Source organism: Falco rusticolus, chromosome 9 (assembly GCF_015220075.1).
Source record: "Falco rusticolus isolate bFalRus1 chromosome 9, bFalRus1.pri, whole genome shotgun sequence".
Taxonomy (NCBI): Eukaryota; Metazoa; Chordata; class Aves; order Falconiformes; family Falconidae; genus Falco; species Falco rusticolus.
Window position 1 is genome coordinate 48686244 of NC_051195.1, and position 21813 is coordinate 48708056.

Below are 21813 nucleotides of genomic sequence, written 5' to 3' on the forward strand. Positions count from 1 at the left end.
GCCAGCCTCGCCGGGGAGCAGCCGGCACCATAGAGAGGGGCGGCTAGAGAGGGGCCCGCCCGCCTGCCCGCGCCGGGACTGTCTGGGCCGGACGCGGTGGCGGCGCGGGGAACGGTGGCGGCGTTGCCATGGCGACGGGGAGGCTGCTGCTGCTGCGCGCGGGGCCGCGTCTGCTACGGGAGCACCGGGGCCGGGTGAGGGGAGCGGGACCGGGCCGAGAGGGGGGAGAGGGGAGCGGGACCGGGCCGGGAGAGGGGAGCGGGAGAGCAGCCGGGCCCGGGTGAAGGGAGAGGGGAGCGGGGTCTACCCCGAGTGAGGGCTGAGGGGAGCAGGGCCCGGCCGGGGGAGGCCTGAGGGGAGCGGGCCCGGGCTGAGGGGAGCGGGCCTGGGCCCTTGTTGAGGCCCCGATCTTGCCCGGGGCCCGTCCCCGCCGTCGCCCGTGCGCCCGGCCGGGCTCTGGCCGCCGTGGGTCGGTGCCCCCAGTGCCGCGGTGTGGGCAGCGGTTTCGCTGCGCGGGGCGGAAAGTGAGCAGAATCGGAGGCGCAAAGGCTGTAACGCGGTCCGTGTGCGGCGCCAGCGTGGCGGGAAGGGGAGGAAGCAGGTGGGCAGGTGCTCAGCTGTTTCTTTCAAGAACAGGTTAAGACGGTGTGTATGTTTGCTGGTGGCATGGAGGGAAACAGAAAGGTCATTTGCTGCCCTATAGTCAGCTCTGTAGCAGGAATTTGATATGTTTTTTTTAAATTATAACCTAACCCATAGTGTTTCACAGGCAGTTGCTCGGATGAGACTTAAATCATTGGGTAAATAAACTTTTGTGCAATCATTGGGGCAATTGATACCATTTAGATACAAATTTTACAAATCTTTCTTATTTCATGCAGGTATCACATTGCTTGATCAGAAGAACGTTTTTTGGACATCCCCTAACTAAAGCAGGTTCTGGTCTGGTCCAGCAGACTAAAGGTAAGAAAAGATTTGTTTGGCTTTTTCCCTGTTTCAACCTTATACCAAGAGGTGACATTTTCTGCAGGAATTTGGCTTCTCCTGACCTGTACAAATCCTGTTCCTCATTCTGTTTTTCTCTAGATGTTTGTTTGAGGTTCTGCAGACCACGGAGTTCTACAACAGCTGCTGACACATCTGGAGAGGACATCCTGCTCAAATGGGGCCTTTTCCTGGTGCCTCTGACCACATTCTGTCTCGGCACATGGCAGGTACAAATAAATATTTCATTGTTTAAAGAGATGAGCATTTGAAGGCTGTCAGGTTTTTCTATCACTGGCTGTTCAATCTAGTTCAAATCACATGCAGGGTAAAGATTTGCTGTTATTTTACATTTCTGTTTTCCAAGTGTCCATTTGTAAGCCTTTAAAGGGCACTTCTATTTCAATATAAATATTTCCTCACAGTCAGTAGCCTCCATTTTCATATCTCCGATTACCCTGTTTTAGGCCAGGTCTTCTTAGAAACTTATGACAAAGATTTCGAGACTTGCTGGGTTTATTACATTTCTCTGTTCTACCATGAGGAATTACTCTTGCATTTGTGTGCTTTCAGGTTCAGCGACGAAAGTGGAAATTAGATTTGATTGCGCAACTGGCATCAAGAATTACATCAGAGCCCATCCCTCTGACCTTAGAGTAAGGAAGCTGCGATAGTTTATTATCTACAGAGCACTGACAATGTGCTGGGGATATTATACATGGTTCATGTGCTAGTGAACTTATGCTAAACTAAACTGTGAAAATGAAGGAATGCAATGGGAATCAGGATGTGCAAGCAGATTTAGGATAGACATCCTGTTAGTTTTCTTATTTTTAGTAAAAGAATAAGTGAATGCTTCCCTATGGGATACTCTAAATGCATGTAAAAAGGATGAATCTCTTAGGAGAATGTGATGTGTAATTTATACCATATGTATTCCTCCTGGAGAAGGAGGATTGGTAGCTGGTGTCTGTGATGTCCCAGAGGAATTATTCCTGTAACAGGGAGTCTTGGATCAACAGCAGTCCCTGCCCCAAGTGTGGAGCAGTTGTGTCAGATATGAGAGAGATTTTTAAGGTCACTTGGCCACATGGCACAACTCATCAGCAGTTCAGTTGTTTGATTTCATGGGATGGAAAGGAAATGCTCCACATTGGTTGGATGCGCAGGCAGCGTATCCACCTGCTGATCAGCTGTGTGTGCCATTGAGGTGGCAAGAAGTGTAAAAAACCTGCTCTCTCGATACTCATGAACATCTTAATTTGGTTCACTGTAATAGTAATAAAATATTAAGCCAGCTGGGTCTGGAGTGAACCATTAGGGAAAAGGAGAATCCCACCATAAAATCCCCTAATTTGATTTCCCTGTTGCAGCCATGATTTTGTTTTGGTCTTGTTCCATGCAGCCCCATGGAATTGAAGGAGTTGGAGTACAGACCTGTAAAGGTCCGAGGGCATTTTGACCACTCCAAGGAGCTCTATATTTTGCCACGGTCACTTGTGGACCCTGAGCGAGAAGCCAGGGAAGCTGGGCGGCTGACATCTCACCCGGAAAACGGAGCAAATGTCATTACTCCTTTCTACTGCACAGAACTAGGGTAAGTTAATGACAGTCACGGTTCATGTGAACAACTTGCTTTGGTTTTGAAAAGCTGAATCGTGGTAGTTGGGTTTATGTAAATCACTCCCTCTGCCTTAAAAGGCATATCTCACAGTCTGTTAGGTCATGGAGGCTTGATTCGAAATTGTATTTTAATTCCATATAACGTGCACTCAGATGACAAAAAAAGTGGCACCAAACGTGAGTTGCTTCTTTCTTTGGTACTTAATCCTAGGCAGCAGCAGGAATAAATTTCCTTTCACTGATGAGCCATACTTCTTTATGTAACCCTAGGGTCACAATTTTAGTCAACCGAGGATTTGTGCCCAAAAAGAAACTGAAGCCGGAGACCAGGCTGAAGGGACAGGTAAGGGGGACCCAGGCAATGCTGCATCTTACCTTCTGCCCTTTGATTCCCCAGAGGCACCACTGACCCAGACAGGCAGTAGCCATGGTCAGCATCATGGGAGGTTACTTAAATAGCCATTGCACTTTTCAAAGAAGGCAAATCTTTTCTTCCCACCTTCTTGTTAAGTAAATAATATTTTTTACAAACAAGGAGCTGTTCTTGATTTTTTCCCCCTGCTGTTAACAGCACCGCCCCGGTGCAGGGCATGACCAGTTGATTTATAATAAGACTCTGCAAGTGCTGTATTTTTCTGCCAGGACCAGATATGCCTGAATAGAAAATGAACCTTGAAAGATGTTTTTTTTCTCCTCTGCCTTTCAGATTGAAGATGAAATTGACCTCACTGGGGTGGTGAGGTTATCGGAAACCCGGAGACCTTTTGTGCCTGAAAATAACATCGAGAAAAACCGCTGGCACTACCGTGACCTGGAGGCTATGGCAAAGGTGACCGGCGCTGAGCCCATCTTTATCGATGCAGATTTCAGTAAGTCACAGAGGAACCCAACCCCATGTCCAATTTATGATAAATCCCCCTTTCCGTTCAGTTAGTTACTTCCCCTGGGCACTTGGAAAGGTAGAATCGTAGAATCATTCAGGCTGGAAAAAAACCTTTGCAATTGTGAAGTCCAACAAGATATCGCACCTTTCTCTTCTAGGTCTGCTGTTGTGAAGGTGGTAGGCAGTCCGTGCTGGGGGACAGTAGCATGCTCAGAAGAGATGCAGGCGGTGTTCCCTGCCCTGAGCACAACCAGTCACTTGCTGTAGGGCTGCCTGCCCCACAGTTCTGGCTTTGCTGGTAACTTGGGAACACTGCTACCTGAGGAGTAGGGCATCCACAGGGCTTACTACCTTCATCCCGTTTCTCACAGCAAGGGCAGCTCTGCATAGTACAGACTAAAGATTTAACTTGTGCCCTGTGTCATACCTATAGGAAGCACAGTCCCTGGGGGGCCCATCGGAGGCCAGACAAGAGTGAGCCTGAGAAACGAGCACATGCAGTACGTCATCACCTGGTAGGTTGTGCAGACAGCACTGACTGGCCTTCCATCTGTTTCTTTTGAATGTAAAGCTTTGCCTGGCATTCTTGCTCCTGCATCAGTGAGGCTGGATGAGCTCCCAAGCTACAACATCCTTAAGTTTTAACCTAAGTAACACTGGCAAGGCTATTTGAAATAATTATTGCGCTGCAGCTGAAGTAGGGAGGTCTGGTCTATCTTGAAAAGGTGTGAACATGTGCTTTGCTTTTCTTTTATAGGTATGGCTTATGTGCTGCAACTTCATTCTTGTGGTACAGAAAATTTATACAAAAGTTACCTCTGTGAGGTAAAGGACTGATTTGTTTTGTACTGCAGTCAAGAGCAGACTTCTATAAAGACAGCAGTCTGATCAGTCCTGAATAACTGAAGCACCCAGTTTCAGAGCAACATGTTCAGTCAACATGCAGCAGCTACCCAACTGCACACAAGACTTTAAGCAACGGATGCAGACTGAACACATACCAGTGTGATTTGGCTGCAGCTTGGAAGCATTGAACTTCAAAACTGTGGCAGTTGAAACTTGTAGCAAAACTGAATTATGCAATTATTTCAAGGATCCATTTTTCTGTTGTGGTTGGTAGTAAGCTACATTTTATCTTCTCCACTGCTGTATTTTCCAAAAGAGAGCAAGGGATTTCATGAATCAGTTTCTTTGCACTGAGTAGTCATTCCTGAAGTCAGGAGTGGTTCACAGCAGTTGCATCAGAATAAAGAGGGCCTATTTGTGCCTGCTTGTGACTTGCATTGTGCATCTTGCATCTTAATAGTGACAGAGCTGAGCTCAAGGTTACTGGGGATACTAGAGTCAAGCTGGATAAGGCCACCTGTGGCTTGGAAGAGCATGACAAGGGCTAGCAAAAACAAGCAGTAGCTACCTCAGCTGGAGCCTTGTCAAGCCTGGTAGCCTCCCACAATGCTGCGAGACCAAGTCAGTGGGTCAGGTAAGAACAGAAGCTGGATTAAGTACTCATAATGGAGATGCAGAGCCATTTCCAACCAAGATTTGCATAAGCAAGCTAGGCTTAACAGCCACAACTAGCTGAGCCCATTCAACTTCATGATCACAGAGCATGTGCTGTGGTCAAAGGAGAGGAATTACTACATAGGACTGGTCGTTATGGGCAGTTGTTCATGTGAATGGCCTACTCCATGCAGCTGTTCTGTGCAACACTGTTCCATCACTTGATGGAAGGCAAACAGAGAAGCAAGGTGACACTGATGAACTACCCAGTGCCCAGAACACTCCCAATTAACACAGATCACTGTAACTTCATCTGGGGGTTTATTCTTTTTTATGTACACAAAAAAAGGTAGCAATCCAGTACATCTTCAGCCCAGCTTAGTAGCCAGTTCTTTAGCCTTGGCTTTTTCAAGCTTAGCAATGCGAGCCACCGATTTTGGACCCAAGACATTACCACCCCAGTGACGACGGATCTGCAAAGAAGTGAGAAGAGGTTAGATGCCTTATACAGCTTTACCATGTCATTCAATCAACTCGCTGAATTCCGTGCCTTTTTGCACAAGAGCAGCTCCTTGAACTAGGAAGCCCTACACTGTTTTGAGACAGTGCAGAGATACAAGAGTTTAAAATCCTTCCCCACAAATAGTGCTGGATTCAGCCATCACATCTGGACTTGGGAGTTCAGCCTAGCAGAAGCTGTTGCCCTCTACAACCCTAGCCCCATGATAGCTGCTTACTTCTACACCTTGGTGACAAGTGTTCATGTTTTACCCCACCCTCAGCTAAAAAACCTGGACACACTGTAAGCAAGTCTAGGTACAACACACCCAACAGGCTTTAAGCTAATGTCACTATGTCTGAAATAACTTGCATTTCTCTGAGAAGCTTTTGAGAGTGTTAACAGTATAAACTGTAAGACAAGACTAGCAGCACAAATAATTGTACCTCATCATATCTGTCATTGTAGTTGGTCTTGACAGCCTCCACCAGCTTTGCAAGGGCTCCCTTGTCCTCCCTGTTGGTGATAGTTTTAGTCATAACAGCAACATGATTTTTCAGGTAAAGCATAAGCATCACTTGCAAAGGGTTAACGACTCCAGCCATCAGTACTTTAGGAACCTGCACTGCTCAGATTAATAGTTTTTACATATTTTAGAGTGACCATCCATTTTGGTAAACCAAAATGATCTATCTTCAGGATGCAATAGGGCTCTTCATACAAAAGGACATCTGTATTAGAAATTATAGAGGTAGCATTTCAGTTTTACTGCTTTTAAACTAGACACCCAAGGTTGCTATCTATCTGCCCTACAGTGTGCTTATGGGCAGTCTGCCTTCTCCACAGAGAATCAAACCTTCACCCACAGAACACTTACGGGTTAACTTGGGTGAAAGCAACAGAGGTGCAAGTTTTCCTGTGGACCAGTCGTCCCAGTCTGGCTTTACCCTTGATGATGCAGTATGGCACTCCCATCTTACGGCACAGAGCTGGCAAGAAGACCACCAGCTGAAAAAAAGAGAGCGTGCTGTGTAACTGAAGGACAACATCTTGTGCTTTGAATCAGCCTGGGCTGTGGCAATTGCTCAGTGTTAAAAAGCTCTTTTTACTCTTCATTATTGATTCAGGTGAAGAAATTCATACATCACTGCAAAGGCCAAGCTTCATTGTATATCAGGACAACTAGGAACACGCAAAAGCATTCCAGTTCCAGTAATGTGTCTTTCTGCATTCTCTTTTCATGCAGTAAGTTTGCCCTAAAATGCATTTTCAACCCCAAGTCCGGTTCTGGCCTCAGCTTAAGTTATGCAGGCAGCCTGCAAAATGTACCAGTGAGTGTTCTTACCTCAATGGGGTCTACATCATGGGCAATAACTACAAGCTGAGCTTTCTTGTTCTCTACCAGAGTCGTGACACTGTTGATACCTGAAAAACAAGTTATAGATAAGCTTTGATTCTATGCAGTTGATTTTCAGAGCTTTTGTATAAGCCTCATACAACCAGCTCAGATTCCACAGCACAGTTTCATTATGAAAGTTATGAAAACTTTTCATATCCACTCAGTTGCACAAAGCAGCTATTCCATGGACAATTTGCTATAGCTCAGGGTTAAAAAGCTCGTCTATTTTGCTCTTCACTTTGAGCTCAGGTGAAGAAATTCATACATCATTGCAATAGCTTGTCCAGTCCTGCTTGGTTGAAGCAGAGCACTAACTCTTCTTACCAGTTTTCTCTCAAAGTGCCACGCTCCTACAGACATAAGTTGCCAAGTTCACGGACTAAGTTACCTGCTCGCAGGACTGGTGGCCGCTTAGTTGGAGCATCTCCCTTTCCTGCAGCTTTCTGCTCAGCACGAGCCAGTAGCCTCTGCTTCTTCTCTTGCTTATTTTCTGGCCTGTATTTGTGTGCCAGCTTCAGAAGCTGTGTAGCTGAAAGAGAACATCTACTAGTTAGTTGCGTGACCTGAAAATGTAAGCGCTACTTTTCAAAATACTGAATTGCATCAGCGATCTTGGTGGTTGTCATCAATTGTATTTAGCAAAAAGTTAACATCATTTGCACAGCGCAAGAGCAGAGCACCTTTAGATCCCCCGTTTACCTCTATGTGCACCTCTGCTGGCAGTGAAAGCTCCTTCACTGTTTGGATGAGGAAATGCCTGTGGACCCCCACAGCAATTACAGTTAAAGGTGGTGCACTTTCTCCTTTAAAGCAAGCACCTTGTTTGGCAACACCTACGAGGGACTTGCTCTACACAGGTCAAAAGTTTCTTACAAAGACGCTGTCCCCTGGAAAAGACTATTTACTCTTTCACAGAATACCCTGAAGCTCCTTCTTCCCCAGTTTCAGTGTCAGCCTGCAGGACGCTGGCTTTCCCTCCACAGCCTGCACTCATGGAGATTTCTCAAACTGTCTGCTTACGTAGTTAAAAGAACCCCAGGTGGTTCTACATCAAACTGGAAGAGCAGACTCCGATGGGAACACACAGTTAAGATAACTCTGGGTTTGGGTCATTAAAGAGGAACTTTGGCATTTTCTATACCCCTTTACAAAGTACACAGCAGCTATCAAGGCTTAACCCAGCATGTTCAGACAGCAACTTGCTGTTCACCTCACCCCAGTCACTACTAAAGCCTCCCTAAAATGCTTCCAAAGATACTCTCCAGCTTACTTTTGTTAAGTCTCATTTCAGTTTCTTTCCTCTGCTCTGAGGCACATCCTGTTAATGACCCAAGTCAAGAGAACTGCACAGGCCACATCCTTACCTGTCTGGCGATCCAAAGCCTGCGTGAACTGGTTAATTGCAGGAGGCACCTTCAAGCGTTTGTAAAGAATAGACCTCTGACGCTGCAGCCTGATGTACCGCGGCCATTTCACAAAACGTGTGAGATCACGCTTCGGCTGGATATCCTGTCCTAAAAATACAGACTTTAACTCAAAGCCGTTCCAAACCCACAGAGCCACAGCACAGAACAGGCACGGATGCATCAGTGATCTTGGTGGTAATGTGTCAGCACTATCACTCAGATAGCAAATATTCTTTCACATCATCTGCACCCTGTACAACAATGACACTGCCCAAGTCTGAATTAATTTACCGCACCACACGCAGAAGAGCAAGATTCATTACAACAGAATCATATAATGAAACTGTATAATATGGGAAATTCAGCAAATTGTCCATAGCACCTTCATACACCTAATGGAGGGCAACTCTTTAATTGCAAGCAACCAGGCCTCATCACTCTTGCCACTCCACAGCTTTATTACATGCTTCTGTTTACAATTTAGACATTTGTCCATACAACAAAAAAACCGCTGGAGCAAATAGCCCAAATATCCCTTTACTCACCGATGCCAAAGTTCTTGGGCCTCTTCTCAAACAGGGGATTGACAACCTTCTTAGCCTCCTGCTTCTTCACTACAGCAGGGGCTGGTGCCACCTTCTTACCCTTGGCCTTCTTCCCTTTCGGCTGTAAGTAAGAAACACACCCTTCTTTCTTTTGCCTCCAACACCTGCGTACTGGAGAGCTTTCAGTCCGCCTTGGAAACGCGTTTTTCCCGGCGTTTCAGCGGCCCGGCCGCCTCCCGGCGCGGCCTCGCTCCTCCGGCGGCAGCAAACGCTTCGCTTTGGCTTTAACAACTCCACGAACCGCCCGCGGATCTGCTCGGCCGGCGCCCCCCAGCCCCGCCAGCAGCGCAGACAGCCCCAGCGCGGGCTACCGGCCACCCAGCCCGGCCCGGCATCCGCGGCCCGGCCGCCCCACTGCCCGAGGCGGGAGAAGCCCCACGTCCCCGGGCCGCGCTGCCAGGCCGCACCGCTGCGGGCGGGCCGCAGGCCCAGGCCCGGCCCCGGGCACCGCCACTCGGGCACCGACCACCCCTCCCACGCCTCCCCCCAGGCCTCCCCGCGAGGCCGCGGCCCGGCGATGCAGGCGGATGACGGCGGATGGCAGCGACCCCACCAGCACTTACCATCTTGGACGGCGGAAGAGAAAGGCGGAGTGGTGCATGCTGGGAAATATCTACGGGGCGCCACCGCTCCTCTCGCGAGAGGACGGCGCGGGGCGGCGCGGGGCGGCGCGGGGCGGGGCGGGGCGGGGCGGCGCGGGGCGGGGCAGGGCAGGGCAGGGCAGGGCAGGGAAGGGAAGGGAAGGGAGGCGTGGGGCCGCCATGGCGCAGCAGAGGGTGCTGCCACAGAGCAAGGAGACCCTGCTGCAGTCCTACAACAAGCGCCTCAAGGATGATGTCAAGTCCATCATGGACAACTTCACTGAAATCATCAAAACGGCCAAGGTGGGTATGGGCCGTAGCTGTGAGCCCTGAGGGGAGAGGGCCGCACCCGCCAGAGCACCCGGGCTCCTGAGGGGAGAGGGGCGGGTTGTCCTCCGGGGCAGCTCTGAGGAGGGGCCGGTTGTCCCGGGGGCAGCTCTAAGGAGGGACGGGAGTGGGGTCCCTGAGGGGAGAGGGGATGGCTGCCAGGGGAGAGCGAGGCTGTGAGGGGGGAGATGGGGGGACCTCTCTCCCGGTGCCGCCGAGGGCAGCCGGGGGTGCTGAGCCGGGAGGAACCACAAGAGCAAGCGGGGGGTCAGCAGAAGTGATGTGTGGGTGCCATAGGTGGTCCACAGCCTGCCCTAGGCCTCCAGGTGTGGATTGAACTGAAAGGAGATGCCTTACAAGGTAGAAATCATCCGTCAGGATTTTAGTATGTAAAGGTGGGTATGTATCCTTTTCTCTTTAGATTGAGGATGAAACTCAGGTGTCTCGAGCAACTCAGGGTGAACAAGATAACTATGAGATGCATGTCAGAGCCGCAAACATTGTGAGTAGCACTCTGCTGTACAAATCAGCGGGCAGCACATCCTTCAGGTACTGTTGGGTTCAGCGTTGCCTCTAGGGCAGCCCTATTAACACTCAGGAGGACTGCTGTTAGAAGAGTTAACCTGCTGTTTGGAGTGGCTGGGGAAGGCTGGGTAGCCTTGCTTGTTAGCTATGGGCTCCTGTCAGAATCCTCACGTGATTGGGAGTTTTTACTTTATTCACTTGGGCTGAAGGAGCAGCTTGGGAGATCTTTTAGAACTGGAGCAAAGCACTGTTTGTGTTGATACTGTGTTGTCATGGTTTAACCCCAGCACGTAATTAAGTGCCACACAGCCCCTTGCTCACTCCCCCCTCAACCAGAGGGGTGGGGAAGAGAATCAGAAAGGAATTTCCATTTCTTCTTCTGTACAGGGGACACCGATTCTGACAAGTGTTGGTCTTTTGCATCACGCGGTGTGGGGGCCAAGGTAACTACAGTGCTCACCACAGGGGCTGGAGCAGCCACAGCACCTGGCACAGGGGCTGGAGCAGCTGTTGTTTCTGCTGGGGAGGCTACAGTAGTTACAATTAGCTGCTTAGATCTCCACCGGATCCAGCAGGTGAAAACCACATTCAGTATTGCTAGCAATAGGGTCAGGACCTGCGCTATGGTGCTTCCAATGGACCAGAGATATTCAGAATTTCCAGAAATCCTAAACACTTCAGTAATTAGCCCTGGGGAGAAGGGGGAGGTGTGGACCCCACCCATAGGCTGACTCTCCAGAAGAATGAAGGCAAAGGTGCAGTTGTTGGCATTCCCCGCCAGGGACCACCTGACACACAGGGGTGATAACACCAGCGCATACACAGACCAGATTAGGTTTACAACTAGTGAGTCCATCATACCATAAACCAGTACAGTATAGTACAGCACTATGACAGCTTTAGCCCAGGTCCCAGGGAGAACAAACAGCACAACAGGGAATACATACTGCAAGTAAATTGAATAATGCAACCCTGTGACCATGGGCAGCAATATCAAGAGCAGAAAAATCAGCATTGTGGCCAACGATTATTGATCCAACACAATGAATACTGATGCAAGAAAATATAGTGAAAACCCTAAAACTCTGCTGTAGACAGGAACTGCATAGATAACGGAAACATCAGCATGCCAGCGAGAGCCTGCTGTCTGTGGGCCCACTCAGCACTTCAGGAAGGGACAGTTCATACAGATGTAGATGAGCTCAACAAGAATGTAAATAAGGAGCCATCTAACAAGGACATGCTAACGGCTAAAAGAAAACAAACTACTGAAGTGATAAGACTCAAAGACACTAGGGTAAAATAATTGTGGTAGTGGGAGATCACGACCTCCTACTCAAATGCCGCCCCCCCCCAAAGAGGATGGAGCCCCTGCTCGACCTCCTACTCAAATGGCCCCCCCAAAGAGGATGGAGCCCCTGCTCAGGGAGCATGCGTAGTGAATTTAAAATGAACTGTACCTTTAAACTGAGGCGAGAAAGCAGCTAAGCAATAATTAGTAGATGTAGACTCTGGGCAGAACTAACCAACTTCACTGTATGAATATGTATTATGAATAAAATTAAGGGTGCAAGTTAGGAGGAGCGATCCCCCTTGCACGTGGCACTGCGGTAAACATACCTGCTTTATAACTCTCCTCAAGTTGTGAAGTACGATTCCGCATGTCAATACCAACAGCAGTTTTGTTCTAACACACTCTGGCTGGACCTGTTGTCATCCTCAACCCTTCGAGCCCCAAGTTGGGTGCCAAAAAGCACTGTTTAACTACAGCCAGTAATTCAGGGCCATGCAGCCGCTCACTCACTCCCCCCTCATCCAGAGGCAGGGGAGGAGAATCAGAAAGGAATGTAAAACTCAGGGGTTGAGATAAGAACAATTAAATAATTGAAAAAATAGAAAACCAAAAGAACAGTAGTTATGATAACAATAACATAACGAGGGGGAAGGGGAGAGGAATTAAATCCACAGGGAAGGGAGAAAAGCAAACTAGTGATGCACAATGCAACTGCTCACCACCCGCTAACAGATGCCCTGCCAGTCCCTGAGCAAGGACCTGCAAGCCTCGGCCTACCCCACCCCCCCTTTATAAACCATGGGGTTGATGTCCCATGGTATGTCTTTGCCTAGTCCAGGTCAGCTGGACTTCCCTTGTGTCCCTTCCCAACTTCCCGTAGCTTACGTCTATCCCAGCCGAAACCAGGACATAAGTGCTATGTGATTTTTCTCCCTGCTACAAGGTCCGAGCTGGTGAGTCCCTGATGAAGCTTGTGTCTGACCTGAAGCAGTTCTTGATCCTCAATGATTTCCCTTCTGTGAATGAAGCTATCAACCAGCGCAACCAGCAGCTGAGAAGCTTGCAGGAGGAATGTGACAAGAAGTTGATTGCACTACGGGATGAGATCTCCATTGACCTGTATGAGCTAGAAGAAGAATATTACTCTTCCAGGTACAAATAGGGCGGTGGACTTCTGCCTTATTACTCCAGCCCTTTTGGGGTAGTTAGACCAGACAAACAAGTAGTCCTTAGAGTACAGGTCTTGAGAATGTTCCCAACAAAATTTCACTCCTGTTTTTAATTAGGTCAGACTTTGTCTGCAGCTAAAGCAACTGCCTTTTTCTTGTTGATCCTGTACAGGGTGTTGTCATGGTGAAGGAGGTACTCACAGCATCCAACTCTAGGTGCATGCTTTAGTTGGCTAGATTTCACAGATCATTTGCTTAGGCTTCCTTTGTAATCATTGTAAAAGGAGATGAATTTCCTTTGGGGGTGTAGGCTTCTGAGTATCCCTCTGGAGGAACGTCTGTCTCTCCCTAGAGAGAAGAGATTGATGTGATCACCACGTCTTTGTGGTGAGTTCTTTCACAAGCGTGCCTTTTACCTTGTAGTCCACTGCCCCCAGCTGCCTGAAGTCCTGTTGGGGTAAACATTTGAAATGAGCAACAAAGACTTGCTCGGTTTCATTGAACTATGAAGTATTATGATAGGATTTTCTATGTAATAATGACTTATTACTGATTAGTTTGTGGGTTTTTTAGTATTTTAAAGAGTCTCTTAGAAAACAGGCTTTAGAGAATTCAGACACTTTATTTTTTTATTCTATTTTCTGTCATGCACTCCAGCACTTCTAGTTGATGATGCAGTAAATGAAAGCAGGAGAAAACAGTAAGAACCTGACTATTTTGGCTGCACTGTCCAAGCTAAGTGAAGTCAGTGCAATAATGCTATGACTTCTAAACAAAAACTTAACTTTTAAAAATCTTATTTAAAATTTCAATGACTAAGTTTTCTATTTTTGCCTTTCCCTTCTTTCTAAAAATGCTGAATGCCTATAATCCCAGCTAAGTCAACTAATTGCTCAATATCTGTGGAAGTTAGGCCATTGTTTATGAGTAATATATGTATTTTAAGAGTAAAAAGATAATGATAAGACACAGCTTAGGAACTGCTACGACATTGGAAGAAAACTAGAGGTAAAAGTTTAGAGTTGTTTTTCAAACTTTACTCAGTTTTTAGGGGGGTGGCAAGGGATCCTAGAAATATCTCAGAAATGAAGAGTGGCAGTTGCAAACCCAAGCACCAGTCCAGGCCCCACGGCTCAGGCTGCGTACAGCACAGCAGTGAGCCGTATCCACAGTGATGCAGTGGGGGACCATAGTGCCTCACTCGTGTGTGCCAGACATGCTTCCCTCACACTGTTGCCAGACTGCCACCACTGTGTGTCTGTAGCTTTAATGTTTGAACGAAGGGGTTTTGACCATTCTGCTAGTCTGTTCACCAGCCTGGCACCAGACGCCACGTGAAGCAACCCTTTGTAACAGAGCTAACATCTAAGCACATCTAAGCACTTCATTCTAGGGGAAGGTGTCCCTGCCCATGGCAGGAGGGGTGGAACTAGATGATCTTTAAGGTCCCCTCCAACACAAACCATTCTATGATTCTATGAAATGTTGGCTTACACCAAATGGATGTGTCTTTGTGCTCACTTTTGTAAGAGTGGATATGACGTGAGGAAATGTGGCAACTCTACAGAGCTATGATAGTTTCATGGAAACCTGTTATCATGTAGCACTTAGTCGTTTGCTTTTAGCACTTACTCCCTTCCTGTGCTCTTTCCTGTCTTTTTCTGCACCAAAGAAATTGTGTGTGTGTGTAAATAGAGAGTGATTTATTTGAAGTCCTTTTATAATTAGAATACCAAGATATTTTTAATGAAAACTTCTTGTCTAATGTGGGGAAAAAGGGTTTCTGTCAAGTCACCTGGTCATAGAGTGATAATCATGTTTAAATGGCTGCAAATGCAGTAGCCAGGTTGCCCATAAGTGGGTATTCCGGGCTGTCCTGGGAGCCTGGCTGGGGTTGCCTTTCTGCACCATCTGTTACTTTCTCATGAGTCTTGATCCCACCGGATTTATAAAGAGGTGTGCAGTCCCATGAGGCCAGGGCATGGGTTCCATACAGCCATCCTGCCAAACTGCTCTCCCATGCTCCAGTTTCCCTGAAGGTCACTGCTTAGTTTGTTTTAGGTTGTCCCTCCAGAGAAGGCCATAGCAAAGTGAGCTCCCTGTGGCCACACACCTCCGGGTGCCGAGCTGAGAGCTGCCCCAGGCTGTGTAGCTTGTGTGGTTTCTGTGCACTGCTCCCACCTGCTGCGAAAGGCCTGTGGAAGGGAGTGTCTCCTGCCCAGCGTTTGTCACTGCCATTGTGCTAAAGGAGCTGAGGAGGTAGCCCCTTGCCCGTAGTGAGTGACTAATAGGATGTCTCTGTTGTAGGGTCAGGTTTCATTGCCAGGCTTTAGAAGTGCACATGGGTGTTTGATGAGGAGACATGAAAGCAGGTCGTTGAAACTAAAACTTGTTCTGAAGGAATCTTTGCTTTCAGTCCCTGTGTTCAGGTAGTTTCCTAGAGCTGTTCCTCTGCGCACAGACCTGGCTGTATGCCTCGAGGGGAGTAGTTAAGTCTCTTCCATGAGCTGAGAAACCCTCAGTCAAAGGACGGAGTAGTAGGCTGGCTGGTGCTGTTATGGGCTGTGCAGTAGCTGCACATTGACCCTGACATCTAAGGAGTTCTACATTGAGAGGCAAAGCTTAGACTTTTGGAACTGTTCTAACTGGGGCAGCAGGAAAAGCAGTTATGCTTCTGATGCAGCTCAAATTTTGTTAGTAACTCCCCTGCCAAGATGTGGTGGATGCTGTGACCAGGTTCTCTTTGGAAGCCGTGGCCTGAGTTCTAAGACTGACAGAAAAAGAGTCATAGTTCTGGTTCAGTCCTGAAGGTCTTTGCTAATTGAACCCAGCCTCACTGTGCATTGGGAACTGTAGCGAGGGGTGATCTTCCAAGGGATTTTACAAAGGCCCCAGATATAAAACTTGTCTGTATCCACTGCCTTCTCACTTCTACTGCAAAACCAGCTGGGTGACAACTACCAGAAAAAAGCTTAGAAGCAGATGCTTGCAGCTAGTGCTTTGCGTGCTTATTCTCCAAAGCGGTAACTCCAAGTCCAGCTTGCCTTCTGTCATCCTAAACCCCAAACTTGCATTTATGTTCCATTGCTCCCTCCTCTGAGATCACAGGAGCTGTCTTGAGTGTGGGGTCAGATCTCAACATGTTTGATGTTTGTGCAATTTCACATGTCTCATATTTCAACACTTAATATATCTCCCTAAGCACCTATTCAAGTCCTTACATTAAAAATGTAAATAAAGCTGCAACAACAAAATCACTTGACCCATTGGGTTTGTTTTACTCTGAATGCAAGCAAGCTGCTTTCTGCTCCAGCACTCGCTTTGTCTTGGGTGTCTCTTGTGTGTGCAGCTCCTTCCTCTCTTTGGAATTTATTTTGTTCCAGTTTCTTCCATCATTTCTCTTTTTAGTTCTCAGCCTTTCCACATGGTGTTTTCCTCAGAGCGCAGGCAAGAATTATCCAGTTGTTTAAAAACATTACTTTCCCACACTGCTGGTTAGTTCATCCAGCTCTATAATCTACAGCGGTCAAATCCAGCAAGCTGCTTTTAGAAGCACTGTTAGTTCAGGTTCTGCTGAAAATGGTAGGAGCCATCAGTACTTCATAATCAGGTTGAGGAGCTTCAATAGAAGACCCAGACCTTCACTGGAGCACTTTTTTGAAAGGGCAAGGGTGCAAATAGGTTTCTTTTTTATCATCACAGGGACAGGCCCTAAAATAATTGTGCTGAACTTTAAATTTAAAGCAGGGTTTATAATTTTTTCCTCACATAGGTTGTGATCTAATTCCAAGTAAAGTAATTGCAGATGAGGTCATTGTCTCACTCCAATCAGTAGCAGAACTCCTATATTTGGGGTGCCAGGACTTCAGCACAGATCTTTTCAGGGACGCAGAGCATCTGGACTAGAACTGAGTCTCTGTTTTAGTTTGTAGCAAATGTTCTGCCTCTGAAATTCCCCTGATCCTCACCAGGCCTGTGAGGTTCGAGACCAGCCCTTAAGGGGTGTCTTAGGAAAGGCCAGTGTCACAAGACTTGTCATGAATTTGTGAACGCAGACCTTACCTCCAGGAACGTTTTTTGCCATTTTCTTAATGCTTTGCTTCTGTCTTGCTCCCCTCACCCTTTCCCTCCCTCCCCTCCTCTCTTATTGCACCTGCTGTCTCTCCTTACTGGGGTTGTTTTTTCTGGAAAGCTACAGTCTGTGTGACAGCAATGATCTTCCACTGTGCGAAGCCTACTGGAGACAAGACTTTGCCACGTTGTCCCCCGAAAGCCTCTCCATGCCTCTGACAGCTGCCACAGCAGAGCAGAGTGTTGCTACCTCCCAGAGTTCAACCCCATCGCACCCTCACGTGAACGGGCATGGGGCAGGCCCCACAGAGCACTCCTGAAGAGGATCCACTGCTGCTGATGGTGTTCCTCCTGGCAGCACTGCACTGCTGGAAGTCTTCCACCTGCTGTACTGCGCATCTCCTGCTGTCAGGGGAAGGCACTGGAGCTGTGTTTGCAGGTTTCTGCTGGCTGGATAGCCACAGGGCTTTCTCCACCCCTGGGACATTGCCATGAGTGTTCCTCTCCCTGAAGAGATAGTGATAAGTAAATACCAAATTGATTGTTCTAACAAGTTAAGAGTTAGGTTTGCTTTTACGTGATAGTTTATGTGTAGAGTTCATTAGAAATCCAGTCTGTTGCCATATCTCAGTAACTACACGCCGGAGTGTCGGGAGTTGAATTTGCTTGGGATAAACTTGAGCCAAATGTGGGGGCAGTACATGTTGTGGGGGTTTTAGCCTGCTTACTGACATTCTGGCTGCATTAAAGCACTCTCAGGATGGCAGCCGACAACCTCCATTCTACTTTAGAGTAAGAATCTTGTAGGCAGTCTTCACTGTCAAAGTGCTTCACGAACTTGAACTTCTTGCTCGCAGGCGCTGGGGAGGAGGCTCAGGAGATTATTATTGAAGAGCAGTGTACTCCCTTTTGAGGAGGACGGGGCAGACTGAGCAATCAGACTGAGGTATTGATGTTCCCATTTGCTTGAGGCCACAGATAGAAGCTCCAACATGCTTTCATTAGTCTGATTCATTTTTCAGTTAACAGAAGTTGTTAACATAGTCTGAGCTAACATGAACCCAGTGTTAATGCTGGCTAATGGTTTTGTCTAATAAAAAATCTTGAGATGACTGGGGTGTATGGAGCAGTGAGGGATACTCGGGTACTCTTAGTTTCCTTCCAAAGAAACATGTTCGGTGCTTGTTCTGCAGCTGTTTGGCACTGGGCACATCTGCCCTTCCCCTTTGTGGTGGTTGGTCACCCAGAGCCGCGCAGCTGAACTGGAGCACGGGTGGGCACGGCGGAGCTACGGGTGCATTCCAGCCGCGTAGCTGAGCTTCCCAGCATTCTGCTGTAACATTGGTTTCCCAGGATGTGAATTTTGGTGTAATTTGTTTTCTTTTAATTTTCTTCCATTCCGTTTATTTTTGTAATTAGGTGATTTAATAAAACTAACTCTTTTGTATAATTTTTAAGGCGTGTGTTTTCAGCCACCAGGCTTTGTGACAGCAGGATATTACAGGGGATGTGCTTGGATACCCCGCTTGGGGCCTGTGCCACTGAAATCGTTCTTGCTGTTAGGCCCGCCCGGGCCGGTACAGGCCGGCCTCTGATCGCCACCGCCGGTAGCCGGCCGGGCGCTGCACGGACCGGGGGGCTCCCTGCGGGTGGCTGGGGGCCGACCGGAGGAAACGGGGGCAGCGCGGGGACCCCGGCGCCTGGGCCCAGCGGACTGCGGCAGAGCCCCGTATCGGGGCCAGCGGGCGCTCCGCTGCGGCGCCTCATGCAGCCGAGCCCTGACTGCCCGCCGCGCTAACGTCACTTCCTGCCCGCCGCGCTAACGTCACTTCCGGTCGGCGGCAGCGCACGAGGGGGGCGTGCGGTGCTGGCTGTGCCTGAGGCCTGCCCACGCTGAGGAGCTGGGAGGGCAGCGCCTCCCCTAGGGCCCGGCAGCCCCGGGGCCATAATGGCCAGCCTGGCCGCCCAGGACTCCTACCTGCAGGGCTTGGCGAGGAAGGTCTGCGTGCAGCACGCCCCGGAGCCGCGGAAGAGGAAATTCGGTAAGGGAGCTGTAATGCTTCGGCTTCTGGCTCTCCCGGCCCGTCCATGGGATTCCGGGCTTGTGGCAGCCCTGCCTCCACGGGATGGTTAGCCCGCGGGAGGGGCATCGTGCTGGTTTTTAAGGAAAAAAACTCGGGGCTGCTGGGCATGTTTTGCAGGTTGCACTGTCCTGGGAGTCCTTGCTGTTGTGCACGTGGGGGTTGGTTCTGGGAACTGGGATTTTACTGAGATGTGCAAGCGTGCTTTGGTCGAAGTCCCAAAATGTGTAATTTTTTAAGATTGAGATATGCTATCACAGTGCTGGAACTTTGGTCTTCAGTAATAACTGAATGTTATGAAGTGGGAACGTAGCATTGTCCTATTTTGCTTAATTTGGTTTTGTCTTCTAGTGTCTAAGCCAGGTCAGCCTGAGGATGCTGGCAGACAGCTCAAGAAAAAGAAGAGAAAGAAACCCAGGAAGCAAGCTGAGGAGACAAATGCTCCTTCAGTCAAACAGCTGGTCTCTAACGCCAGTAAACCTACTGCAGGACAGAAAGCAGCCCTTCAGGCCAGCAAATCATCTCCACAGGGTGTTACACAGAGCAGAAATGAGGGTTCAGCTCCTGGTAAGAATACCAGCTTTGTCAAGGTCATGTTGAAATTACCTGAGCTGTGATGGCTGCTTTTCAGTTGCTTCACACATGAATAGTTTGGAAATCCTTTAAGAAGTTCAGCTGAAATAAAAACATCTTGCTTATGCTGTGTGGCAAAAAAACTTTTGCTTATGTACACAAATTCGTAACATCACCACTGGGCGGCTCTCTGGAAATAGCATTTAAACTGATTTGCAGAGTGTTTATGTATTTGGGTTGCTTCTGGGAATTATCACATGGATGCAATCTCTGTCGTGCCAAGTTGGCTTTCCACTATGAATGTGAAAAGCCTGATCACAAAGAAAAGACGTCCTTAGCATCTTGGTTTCCACTAGCTTGGTGCTTGTCAGGCAGCCAAGGGGCATGCCAGGCCACTCTGGGGGGCAGCACTGGATGATAATACAGGCAGAAAAGGCAAAATACTAAAGCGGGGGTCCTCAAACTTTTTAACCAGGGTGCCGGCACACGGATCAAGTGGCAGGAAGTCATGTGCGGCTGCTTAGTTTCACCCCCCAACCCCCGGCCGGGGTGGGGCAGGGGGGGTTCTGTAAATACCAGGGGCTGGATTGAGGACCCTGGTGGGCCGTATCCAGCCTGCGGGCCGTGGTTTGAGGACCCCTGTACTAAAGAAACCAATGAAATAGAAACTCTTGGTTTGTTGAGGTTTTCCATTCTATTCACAGCATGTAAGGAGTTCTCAGAGCTTTTCCCATAGCCATAGAAAGTTCTTCTGTTTAGCTAGTGCTGTCTTTTTAAGTGTTTTTATTTCCTTTCATTTTCAGGGAGCAAAAGTGAACTGTTTTCCCCTTCTTTTTCTGCAATGAATCTCTTGCGTCAGAGACTACATGAGAAGATTAAAAAAGCTTCTGGACAAGTATGAGAAGTCTTAATATGTATCTATACGTGTGTTTATGCAATGTAAATTCTCCCTAGCCTCCCAGGGGATAGGGGGGCAAGACTATGACCTTGCAGGGCTCAGAAGCTAATTCTGCCTGCTAAGGATGTGCCTGTAGGTATTGCTGGGAGAGCTGTGTGCGTTCTGTGGTCTGTCTAAATGCATGAGAAGAGCTAGGGGCCTGAGCTGGAGGAGAGCATGCCTCTGGTGATTTTTAGGAAAAAGAAAAGCACTAAGAGCCTGAAAGGGAATGTAGCTACCAGGTGTTGAGGGAGAGTAAAGGGTTTGAAATACCTTTACTGTGTTTAGTATCTCTAAAAGCTGAGCCCACAGCTCATCACAAGTAGTTTCTTAGGAGAAGTGTAAGATCAGGAACTTGGGGACCTCTCACTTTTCATTCTGCTTTATCCCTTTAAGGTTTCTGATTCATATCCATTCTTCTTAGGATGATGCCAAAGAATTACCCCCTGCAGTCCTGGAGAAGAGGCAGCGGAGGAAGTATGAGAGAGAGAGAAAGAAGCGCCGACGGAAGGAGTTGAAGATGAAGGCAAAAACAGAGAAGAAAGAAACTGAGGAGGTACCAATAGAGCCAGAAAGCAAAAAGGAGGAGAGCACAGCTGAGGTTGTCTTTAACAGGGTCGAGGTCCATGGGGAGAATGAGTTGAGCAAGATCCAGAAGAAGAAGGAGAAGAGGAAAGCAGTGAAAGGCAATATCACTCCTCTGACGGGCAGAAACTACAAGCAGCTGCTGAGCAGGCTGGAGACCAGGAAGAATAAGCTGGAGGAACTCAAAGATAAGGACCAGAAGAAAGCTGAGGAGCTAGAGAACAAGATGAAATGGACAAATGCTCTCTATAAGGCGGAAGGCGTGAAGATTCGTGACAATGAGGAGCGTCTGAAAGAAGCTCTGAAGCGTAAGGAGAAGCGTAAAGCACAACGCCAAAGGCGGTGGGAGGAGCGGACGGAAAAAGTGGTGGAAAGGATGCAACAGCGGCAGGAAAAGCGTCGCAAGAACATTCAGAAGAAGAAGAAGGATAGGATAGAGAAGAAGAAAGCCAGGGCCCGGAAGAAAGGCCGGGTGCTGCCAGAGGACTTGAAAAAAGCTGGTTTATAGCGAGCAGGAGGCAGCTGGTGCCTGCAGCCCAGGAGCTCTGCTTGTGGGCGCTGGTGGCGAACTGTCCCTGAGCCCACCCTCCCTCCACACCCGAGTTCTCCCCGGTCCGCCTGCCCGAGGGCTGCGCGAGCTGGCCGGGGTCCGGCAGCAGGCGCTGCCCTGGCTTCCCAGCTTGATAATAAAAGAAATCCCGCTGTGTGTTTGTTCATTGCGCTTCCGATCCCAAAGAAACGCCTTCCCGGGGCTTGGATCTCATTGTACTT

At 48.5% G+C, this 21813-nt stretch overlaps 4 protein-coding genes and 4 non-coding genes across 14 annotated transcripts; 3 read left to right on the forward strand and 5 right to left on the reverse strand.

Annotated features, from left to right (window-relative positions):
• Positions 1-16: 16 nt before the first annotated feature.
• Positions 17-4767, forward strand: LOC119153221 (surfeit locus protein 1). Of its 2 annotated transcripts, XM_037399358.1 has the most exons (9): positions 17-194; positions 882-963; positions 1087-1214; positions 1558-1640; positions 2390-2581; positions 2878-2950; positions 3314-3476; positions 3924-4005; positions 4248-4767. In XM_037399358.1, exons 1-9 carry the CDS (start codon positions 129-131, stop codon positions 4312-4314), a joined length of 936 nt encoding a protein of 311 aa, XP_037255255.1. In that variant the 5' UTR covers positions 17-128; the 3' UTR covers positions 4315-4767. The 2 variants fall into 2 exon arrangements, with proteins under 2 accessions (XP_037255255.1, XP_037255256.1); XM_037399359.1 differs by lacking the exon at positions 3924-4005.
• Positions 4768-5288: 521 nt separating this feature from the next.
• On the reverse strand, positions 5289-9552 carry RPL7A (ribosomal protein L7a). The gene is made up of 8 exons (XM_037399362.1): positions 9463-9552; positions 8840-8960; positions 8253-8402; positions 7277-7417; positions 6835-6914; positions 6367-6497; positions 5936-6005; positions 5289-5463 (listed from the first exon to the last, which is right to left on the reverse strand). The coding sequence occupies exons 1-8, from the start codon at positions 9463-9465 to the stop codon at positions 5359-5361; spliced, it is 801 nt and encodes a 266-aa protein (XP_037255259.1). The 5' UTR covers positions 9466-9552; the 3' UTR covers positions 5289-5358.
• LOC119154194 lies at positions 6570-6642 on the reverse strand. Its single transcript, XR_005106369.1, has one exon. It is a non-coding gene; the product is annotated as a small nucleolar RNA SNORD36 (small nucleolar RNA).
• Positions 7087-7163, reverse strand: LOC119154196. Its single transcript, XR_005106371.1, has one exon. It is a non-coding gene; the product is annotated as a small nucleolar RNA SNORD36 (small nucleolar RNA).
• On the reverse strand, positions 7488-7549 carry LOC119154199. The gene has a single exon (XR_005106373.1). It is a non-coding gene; the product is annotated as a small nucleolar RNA SNORD24 (small nucleolar RNA).
• LOC119154197 lies at positions 8471-8543 on the reverse strand. The gene has a single exon (XR_005106372.1). It is a non-coding gene; the product is annotated as a small nucleolar RNA SNORD24 (small nucleolar RNA).
• Positions 9553-9623: 71 nt separating the features above from the next.
• On the forward strand, positions 9624-18319 carry MED22 (mediator complex subunit 22). 6 transcript variants are annotated; one of them, XM_037398982.1, is made up of 4 exons: positions 9624-9783; positions 10229-10309; positions 12570-12778; positions 16988-18319. In XM_037398982.1, exons 1-4 carry the CDS (start codon positions 9661-9663, stop codon positions 17184-17186), a joined length of 612 nt encoding a protein of 203 aa, XP_037254879.1. In that variant the 5' UTR covers positions 9624-9660; the 3' UTR covers positions 17187-18319. The 6 variants fall into 6 exon arrangements, with proteins under 6 accessions (XP_037254879.1, XP_037254880.1, XP_037254881.1 ...); XM_037398983.1 differs by having other exon boundaries at positions 16994-18319; XM_037398984.1 differs by lacking the exon at positions 10229-10309.
• Positions 18320-18688: 369 nt separating this feature from the next.
• On the forward strand, positions 18689-21758 carry SURF6 (surfeit 6). Its single transcript, XM_037398980.1, has 4 exons — positions 18689-18908; positions 19299-19514; positions 20324-20415; positions 20882-21758. The coding sequence occupies exons 1-4, from the start codon at positions 18815-18817 to the stop codon at positions 21548-21550; spliced, it is 1071 nt and encodes a 356-aa protein (XP_037254877.1). The 5' UTR covers positions 18689-18814; the 3' UTR covers positions 21551-21758.
• Positions 21759-21813: the final 55 nt, after the last annotated feature.